This window comes from Eleutherodactylus coqui, chromosome 9 (genome assembly GCF_035609145.1).
Source record: "Eleutherodactylus coqui strain aEleCoq1 chromosome 9, aEleCoq1.hap1, whole genome shotgun sequence".
NCBI classification, from domain to species: domain Eukaryota; kingdom Metazoa; phylum Chordata; class Amphibia; order Anura; family Eleutherodactylidae; genus Eleutherodactylus; species Eleutherodactylus coqui.
This window is the reverse complement of record NC_089845.1, coordinates 112,281,179-112,291,290: the sequence shown is the minus strand read 5'-3', so window position 1 is coordinate 112,291,290 and position 10,112 is coordinate 112,281,179. Positions and strand designations below refer to the sequence as shown.

At 44.6% G+C, this 10,112-nt stretch overlaps 1 protein-coding gene across 1 annotated transcript in view; it reads right to left on the bottom strand.

Annotated features, from left to right (window-relative positions):
• Positions 1–4,744: 4,744 nt before the first annotated feature.
• The window catches only part of ATP6V1H (ATPase H+ transporting V1 subunit H), a 79,311-nt gene continuing 73,943 nt past the window's right edge, over positions 4,745–10,112 (bottom strand). The window contains exon 15 of the mRNA XM_066578333.1: positions 4,745–5,118. Coding sequence (XP_066434430.1) covers positions 5,058–5,118 — 61 coding nt within the window. The 3' untranslated portion in view covers positions 4,745–5,057. The remainder of the gene's footprint in view (positions 5,119–10,112) is intronic.

Genomic DNA, 10,112 nt, shown 5'->3' with positions numbered 1-10,112 from the left:
TACACTTACCAGTCACAAAGGGAGTGGGCTTTCCAAATTTCCCCCTATACCACAGCGCTGCTATCAGTAAATGTATACTATACATTTTTCATAACAGTTCTTCTAAACTCTGGGTGGAGCTAGAACAAAACTCACATTGGGCACACAGCATTTTCTGGCTCCCACAGGGAGCAGGCAGGCTGAGCTAGAAATCTCACCTTTCATGGGCAGATTTCTTGACACCTGGGATGGTTTTGCAGTTCAACTGGGACTGATGTCATGGGCATCCCTGAGCAGCCGACTTTGCTCAGTGGATCTTCCCTCCTAACTAGGCTAAAGACCACCCTCCGGTGTATAAGAGATTTGATATCTAATACAGGTGAGCATGCCCTGCAGGATTTGCTTGGGGATGGAGACCCACACAGATTGGCACATAGTTCCAATATCTACAAATTTGCCATTACATCCCTGTCCTTTTTCAATTAGAAAAAATTGTGTATGGCACCTGCCCCTGTGGAGGCTGGAGTCTCCATGATGTACTGTATTTGGCTGGCAGAAGAGACGCAAGATGAGGCACTGTCCTTTGTACGACGGATGGGAGAGAGAATTGGAACGCTCTCTTAGAAAGGAGGTCTGGGCCAAATCTAATTTTGAACACACAAGCTCTGTCTTGTGTAAATTTCAAAAACAATTATAAGCTCTTGTCTCGCTGGTACAGAACACCTACATGACTCTCCAAGATGTATCCCCAAGTTTTAAACAAGTGCTGGAGTTGCTCCTTGAACATTGTAGCTTTCTCCATATCTGGTGGTCATATCCCTCAGTTTCCACCCTCTGGCAAGTGGTAACCACACTATATAACTCATTATATAGTGTGACATTTTCTCTCTCTCCAAGAAAGAGGTCCTTGGATCATAGAAAAGAAGATCATCTCTAAAGTCAAAAAAGATCCACTTAGATTTTTCCTCTTAGCCACACATCAGATCATTTCTAGATTATAGAAGTCCCCTTCGCCTCCTATGAGGTTGATGTGGTTAGAGGCCTTAGATAATATAATGTACATCTGGATTTGTAGCTTTGCACTAAAAAGATTTAAAAAAAAAAAAAGCCCCATTTACACGCAAAGATGATCGCTCAAAATTAATTCAAAAGATAGGGAGAATGACAGTTTGAGCGATCATTTTCCATAAGCTGCTAATGGGTACTAATGCTTATTAGCTTCATTTGCATGTAAATGAGACTCCCCTTGCAGTATACAGATAACAGCAGGTGGTGTGTTATCTGCATACAGCCTCTTTGTTCTGCCATGGGACAGCAGCTGAAAACATGTTATTAGCGCTTCTGTGGAGAATCACAGCGTGCAGTCCCTGCTATCAGCTGCCCGGCCAAATGATGGATTTTAAACTCAACATAAAATCATCGTTCGGCCGAAGAGCAAACGATAGTAGCATTTAGGGCTCCGTCACACGGGTGCATCCGGGCGCCGATGCACCCACCTTCCTGCAGGATAAGACGGCCTCACTGCAGGTATGGACGACTCTCCGCACCGCCAGCAGAAAGAATACATGACTGGCTTTATTGCCGGTCATGTGTTCTTTCTTCTGGAGCTACAGAGAGTCGCCCGCACTGCAAGTGCGGCCGTCTTCTTTGTGCAGGAAGAGAGGCTAGTCGGCGCCTGGATGGACCCGTGTGAATGTGCCCTTACATGGCACGATTATCACTTAAAAGACACAGTTTGAGCAAATTTTGGGCAATAATAAGCCCCATTTACACAGGACTAAGTCATTGAATTAATTTTCTCAGGGTACTGGTTTGCATGTTGCTGACTAAACTAAGAGACATACTTGATTGGATAGGTGATAAAAGTCCGATTGGGGGGAGGTGAGATAGAACCCCCACTGATCATGAAAACAGGGGTCCCCTGTCCCCCTTTCCTGTTCACTGCATCCCCCTCTGTACTCCTCTATTGCAGTATATTATGCCTGTAGACCTAATGCTGACAAACATACTATTAGACCATACCTCTGGCATGATCTAGTGAGCATACAAAGAGGGGGGACACAGGGTGGCCTTCTTGCCATCATGACAACTAGAGAGCGAGCGTACTCGTTAAGGGAAATTACTTGAGCGAGTATGGGCATTTTCGAGTACATGCCTGCTTGCCCGAAAAGATTCGGGGGCCGGGGGAGATCTCTCCTTCTCCTCCTGCTCACTCCCGCAACTCCCCGCTCACCCCTGCCGGCCCCGAATCTTTTCGAACGAGCAGGCATGTACTCAAAAATGGCTATACTCGCTCAAGTAATTTGCCCTTAACGAGTACGCTTGCTGATCTCTAATGACAACCCATCAGCACTCCACAGGGTGACAAAGGCAGTGTCAGGATTTCTGACGAAACTCCATAGATGCTGCTGACCAGGCATCTCAGAGATTAAATAGTTGGGATCAGAGACATCTGACCAATGAACCAGGGAATCGGCTGTAATGTACAGCTGACACATGCTGCCACAGTGTGCAAAGTCCCACCCACTTATGATGAAAATGTCTCGGTGTGGGAAATGCTTAAAATTAATCTTGCAATACATACTAAACATATTTTTTTCTTTCATGTTTTAAACACAACAGAATACTACACAGTCCTACAAATAAAGGGTTTTTTAAAAACATTCTAAGATCTGTTGTGGTGTACATTATTAAAGGTGTTTTCTTGCCACATAGTTGTACTAACAGTCTATAGAGCACATTGCCTCTCGAGGTATTAAGGATTTACATACTAATGCAAGGTTATGTATGCCATGGTGGGATTAGGTTATAAACCATAATTATATTCTCATGCATTATGAATACAGTCATTGAACAGCATGTACTCTGCATTTGGAGAACACTGCAATCCAACGCCAGTAAAGAAAAAAAGAAAAGTGTTATACTTTTCATAAAAGACTTGAAACTTTATAGGACCTGCTATTTCTTCTGTCATTCAGTATTAATTCAAGTTGGGGTGGTAATTCAGCTATCAAATGCATAAAATGAAATATACAATGGTTACGACTGCTTTAAATGTGTTCTAATATTCTCCTGCCGTATCATCGAACCTTACCATTCCCCCATTCCCCTTTTGCCATACTTCTGTTGCTCATCTTGAACTTTGACTTTTAAATTTTCATCTTGTTACAAAGACAAAGTTAGGCCTCCCGTTTGCAGTAAACGCAGCATTTTTCAACGCAGCGTTTACTGCGATTTCACCAGCGCTGGCATGCGTTACGCTAGCGTTTTGGCTGCGTTTTCAGCACAGGTGATAATGCAGCCAAGGCAGCTGAATTTAAAAAAAAACCAAAAAAAAACCAAATGCTCACATAGTAAGCACCGTTCCGGCAGGCTTCCAGGCACTTGTCTGTGCCCGCAGAGCATCTCTTGCTGGCAATGGAGTTTCAAGACCACACCTCCAGAAAGAGATAGCTATTATTGAATGGCTGTGATTGGTGCATACAGCGTTGTCTGCGATTGGTGCTGGATTAGCCAATCAAAGCAATCTCTTGCTGGAGGCGGGGTCTTCAAACCCCATCACTAGCAAACGATCCTCTGACAAGTGCCCGGAACCCCGAAAAGCAGCACCAGGGACCAGACAGCGCCAGCATCTGCGAGTATAACTTTTTTGTAGTACAGCTTGCACTGCGTTTAGCGTGTTGTACCACACTTATAGCAGCGCTGCGAACGCTGCCCATTCATTTCAATGGGTGACGCAGGGCTGAAAATGGCCAAAGATAAAACATGCATCGCTGTCAAAGCGCAGCATTAAAGACACTGCGTTTTGCCGCTTGTGTGAACAGCCACATTGAAATAAATTGGAGCTTTGTACAGCGTTTAGCGCTGGGCTGAAAAAACATCTGTGTGAGGGAGGCCTGAGACTCTAAGGGCTCATGTCCACGGGCAAAATAAGAATTAAAATCCGCAGCGGATCCGCACCCCATAGGGATGCATTGACCACCCGCGGGGTAGATAAATACCCGCGGATCGTCAATAAAAGATTTTAAAAAAAATGGAGCATGAAAAAATCCGGACCATGCTCCATTTTCATGCGGGTCTCCCGCGGGCTTCTATTGAAGCCTATGGAAGCCGTCCGGATCCGCGGGAGACCAAAAATAGGAATTTAAAAGAATTACTCACCCGGAGCGGGCGCTGAAGGTCTTCTCTTCCTCACGGCCGGATATTTCTTGCTTCGGCTCGGCGGATGTGCCCGGCGCATGCGCGTGGCACGTCGGCGACGTGCCGGCGACGTGCCGCCGGCGTGACGAATTCATCTGCCGGCCGAAAATGAAGATCCGGCCGTGAGGAACAGCTGACCTTCTACGCCCGCTACGGATAGGTAAATGCTTTTAAATTGCTATTTTCAGCGCTCATGTCCGCGGGGCAGGAGGGACCCGCTGCAGATTCTCCATGTAGAATCTGCAGCGGATCTGATTTTCCCCGTGGACATGAGGCCTAAAACAGACGCATAGTAGCACGGTGAAGACCTGTGCATTTATGTTTTTCTACATGTTTATTACAATATTCTTCTATACTACAAAAACATCATGCCAACAGGAGATTTGGCTTCCAAAGAAATTAGCCTAATGAGCATACGCAAATAGTAAAGGGTAGACTGTGAGCCCACTGGGGACAGGAAGTGGTGAGTTAGGAAGCATTATCAGAACAGCGCCTTGGAATATCTCAGCAGTATAGCGAGAATTAAAGTGGAAGACACAAGGAAATAATAAAGCAGATAGACTCATTGTGGAATGTATAATTTAATTGCATCGTTCATGTAATAAATTAGCAAGACTACATACTGATCTCTCCTCTTTACTTGCGTACCTTGGGTCGTAGCCACCGATGTTGTGTAGTCCGTCCAAACCACCATGTATAGTGAACAGTAACACAAACAGTTTCACATTTATTACTTCACTGAATCATGGATTTTAATGGGCAAGGAGCACAAACGACACAAGGGCTGTTAAAAAAAACAAAGAAAAAAAAAAAAAAGACAACACAGATAAGAGATACAGAAGCAAAGCGTGGATTCTGCATCATGTCAAGTGATAGATTTAACTTCTGGCAGTCACTGCTGGGGGTTGTTCTGACTGCAGCTGTTTTCCCAGATATTCCCTAAAAGACATTAAATAAAGATTAGTGATCCAAGCAAACAAACATTCATATTCAACCACCAACAGAAAATATCCCAGTGGTTACAAATTTGGTATCTTTGTGTAATATATGGTCGGTCACCCTGAGTCTTCCATAGCAGGAGCCAATTAACAGTATAAAGAAATAAGTAGATAAGGTGAAACAAACATGTTTTTGTTTAGTAACATCACTTCCGAATTGCAGGCAGTAAGTTATAGAGCAGAGGGAGATAAGCAGATTGATACATATTGTTATGGGAAGAGATTCCGTATAACTTGTATTTTATTCATTTAAACATTTGCTCCTTTTGAGCTGAACAGTCCAATGGGCGGTCCTATCAGTGATTGACAGTTATGTATGACTGTTAGCCTTAGCGAGTATGCTCGCTCATCTCTAACTACTCGAGCGAGTAGTGCCTTAGTCGAGTACCTGCCCACTCGTCTCTAAAGATTCTGCTGCCAGCGGGGGGCAGGGATCGGCTGGTGAGAGCAGGGAGGAACAGAGGGGAGATCTCTCTCTCCCTCTCCTCCCCCCCCCCCCCCCCCCCGTTCCCACTGCTCACCGCCGCAACTCATCTCTCACCCGCTCCGGCAGCCGAATCTTTAGAGACGAGCGGGCAGGTACTCGAATAAGGCACTGCTCGCTCGAGTAGTTAGCCTTAGCGAGTATGCTCGCTCATCTCTAATGACTGTACATGCAAAGGTAACACAATCACCGATAGCTCCGCCCATTGGACTGGTCAGCTCAGAATGAGCAAAAGTTGAAATGAATAAAATAAAAGTTCTATTGAATCTTTCCTTATAATCTAATTAATTAGCTCAGCTCCTCTACAATTTGGACAGCATTTTCAAGCTGACAAACTCCCTTTAAAAGGAACTGGTCATCAAGTATAAGCACCATAAAGTTTAGGTGATGAGGAGTCCAGTCAGCAAGAGAACGGGAGACTGGGTGAGTATAAGACAGCTTCCTGGACTGCCCATCACCTAAACTATAAGCCCCATAACTAAGTTTAAGGAGCTTATAGCTGATGACAGGTTACTTTTTAAGTTTCACAATTGTAGTTGTGCTAGCTTCAATGCCCCACAGCTCCTAGAGACCAAATACGATTTTTTCCCCCTCTACATCTACTTTCAAACAACGTTTTTTTTTTAAGACTCAAATCGGTTGAAAAAATACATCTTTTAATAGACATTATGGGGTTTTCCTGTATGAAAGTATACATAACTGCAGGTAATGCAATTCCGATAGTCTATAATACTACTTGCTTTTACTTCTCAACCGCCCCCCAACCCCCCCCCCCCCCCAAAAAAAAAACCAAACTCCTAAAACCATTTCTAAATTATGTGCAAAGAATCATCCAAAGTTCCTTTTCAATTAGGCTCCACCAGAACAGTACATTCTTGCAATAATGAAACCTAAGCAGTCTCAGTGGCCAACACTATAATTTACAGAACACAAAGCTTGGGATCAGCTCGCTATGTCGGCAGAATGATACAGAGCGGGAAACAAGGATGTAGTGATCTGTATTTAAGGAAGCATTTTCCATCTATTCATCTTGTCATGAGCCACTGGGCATCTTCCATAAACGGCAATGACATCTTATCAGAAGGCTTGCTGCTATAATCTAGTCTAGTCTATCACCATTTTACCCTGACAGATCAGATTTTCAGCTAGGCGTTTCTTTTAAAAGAAAACTTGATTTTATCAAAGAGCAAATAGAAATGCATGCACATTGGCGTGACCGGCGAGTATACACAAAATCTAAGCAAAAACTTTTCCAGTACATGTGACAAGGGCATAAGAACATCCACTTTTACTATACAGATGAGATCCAGACTTCTCTCTCTTTTACCCCACTGTTACGTCAAACTGGGAACGGGAACCACAGAACTGCGAACGGGACACAAAACTCGCAGAGGTGACTATTATATAAACATAAAATGTTACGCCATTCACACTCACAAACTGGTGAAACCAGACCAAATAGCAGAACTGCGGAACGGACTTCATACTCGCGGATAGACATAAACGAACAGCTGATAAACGCTCAAAACATGCACCAAGCATACCTGCATGTATAAACCGATAGAATAGATACAATACGAGGTATTCGTTCATATTTTGGCCATTATACTTAAGTCCACAAGCCCACTTCAAGGGTCCTTGTCCTCTCACGGGTCCCTACACAAGGCTTGACAAAGACCTGAAAAGGTTGAAATGTTGCCTGTCTTTTTTAACATGGATTGATAAAATTTTGTTATTTATGCTGTCACCTAGTTTGCAATTTCTGGTCAACTGTTAGGAGCTGAAGGTCCATATAGCTCTTAGTGTGGCTGTGCATTTTTTTCACCTCACCCTGTTGGGCTGTCTTACCACTGTGAGTGCTGCCGGACCACACTTTTTCTACATATGGGTCCCTATACTAACAAGATTACTAGCCCCAGGAAACCTGCCTGCAATGCAGGGTGATCGCCCTGATAGGAACGACCCATTGCTGAAACCTAGGGACCTACCTCGTTCTAGATGATACACAGCAAGACAGTTCACACAACACATAGAGAACCGCACAGACACGCACGAGCATGACACTGTGCAGCGTTCAGGAAGTTCAGTATGAACAGACACCTCATGTCCAGCCACAATGACAGACATGCAGGTGCACGAGAATTCACACTGAGCATACTGAACAGAGAAAAGGCCAGCAGCCTCTAGTAGTGGAAATGGTATATATGAGCAACAGACCTTAGGGATTGGCTGGCAATCCACACCCAGCCAGCTCAAATCAACACCATCTATGAAGCTATGCTGCTGAAAACCTATGTAGTACAACAAATCCTAGCAAGGAACTCGAACACCTAGTATAAGTACAGCAATAACTGGATAGGGTTTTTCTCACTGGTGACCTCCTGATTAGCTTATGGTGGGTAGTACTTATACACAGGAACCAATCTAAGCACATGGTCTAGTTATGAGCTACAATATTTGCATGTCATACAACTTCTTCATAATGTGGTTTAAAGTACCTAGCAAATAAAAAAGCAAGTATCTTACAGAGTCTTCACTTTCTCTTAACCAACATGATTGACAGCTTCATCAAACTAATATCCCAGATCTGAGTGACGTAGGATGTGAAGTTTCGAAAGCTTCTGATAAAACTTAATGGCTGCTGTATAAACCCTGAGGATTTGAACACCCATATCCACACATAATAAAAATATGAAAAATGTGCTGTAGTTTGGATTCTGTAACAGCAGATGAACGGCACCTTTGACAATCATGTAGTTAATAGGCTATTAAGTGACAAGTAGAATTAGGCCTGTCTGTCAAAATGAAAGGAGGTGTATATATAACTATAACCAATACTTGTTGGAGACTGAAACATTATCAAGAGCTATGAGACTTTAATGTATTTGCTTTGTAATTTACATATAATATGTCCTGCTACGGAGCTAGTGGAGTAAAGAAACACTGCAGACATTATGGAAAATGACTGCCCATTACGGTTATTTGTGTGTGACATCTAGCGGAACATATTTAACAATCTGCTCTTAAGTAGGCTTGTCATCACAATTCAGGAAATGGAAAATTATTTTTGCTGAATTATCGTGCATTTGCAATTGTGTCATTTTCTCATTTGAAAAAAATAGTTCCTGAGTGCAACGCAAACAGCATGAAAATGGAGGAAGTAACATACAATGGCTTACATCTTAAAATTTGAGCTTGAGACCTGCGACGGGAATATAAACTGCTGCTTATTGAGTATACAAAAAAGAAACTGCTTTATTCCCGTCACCAGGTTTTCGATCAGGGGAATAGAAATGGTCACTCGCTGGCCTACTTGTCCAGAGAGGATCAGTCACTACCACCAATTACAGCAGTGGGGGATAACTCGGGTGCCCTAATACATGACCCTAAACTAGTTAACAAAGCGTTTGCCCAATTCTATAAAGATCTATGTGCCTCCAAACTAAGCTGCTCTGATGTAGTGCAACCCTACCTGGATGGAGTATTGAGTATAGAGGAAATAACGGAAGCCATTAAGTCGTTCCCCAACAGGAAATCACCAGGACCTTGCTGATGATCGTTTGGGGGAAATGTGTAGTAAATTTTGTCAGAGGGATTACCCCAAGCACCTCGTCGATGGTCTCAGCGTTAGATCACTTGCAACTGATCGTGATTCATTGCTGCAAGTGGTGCCATATGACAAGAAGGAAGCCAGGTTGCCATTTGTCACCACATATAGGAGACACAGTGGGAGTGTTGCCCAGATCATTAGGAAGCATTGGCCCATTCTAACTAGCAGTCATCCTGAGATTGCAGAATTCAAGGAGTGTCTCCTGATGGCTTACAGAAGGAGCCATAACTTGAAAGACATGACCGTATTTAACTCCCAATATGAACATCGAATGACACAGGCTGTTGGGAAGAAGACTGCTATCCATGTGTGGGGTGAGCTTGTTGTCATAATACACTTAAAGGAGATGTCTCGAGGAAGCAGTGAATTTTTTTTTTGCCCAGTCCCCCTAATTAAACATACATTACTAATTACCCCTGTAAATTACTTTCCTAGCTGGTTTCTACTTACCGTTCCAGCGTTTCAGCAACTTATAAAACTTTTTCCCAAGATGGCCGCCAGCTCTTTTCGCATCGCTTGCTGTAGCCCGACGTGCGCGCTCCCGAGACGCTACCAGCTGTGTCTCCATGGCAACCAGACGCCCCGCAGCCGCCGACCGGACCCCTGGAGTGAACACCGCCGACCTGTCACCCACCGCCAGGCAGAAGGTAACCGGCGCAGCCCCCCCCCCCCCATCACAGCCCCCCCGGCCCAGCTCCCCCCCCCCCCCCCCCCCGGCCCAGCGCTAGTTCCCCCGGCGCAGCGGCAGCCCCCCTGGCCCAGCGCTAGTTCCCCCGACGCCCCCCCCCCCACCCGGCCCAGAGCTAGTTCCCCCGGCGCAGCGGCAGCCCCCCCGGCCCAG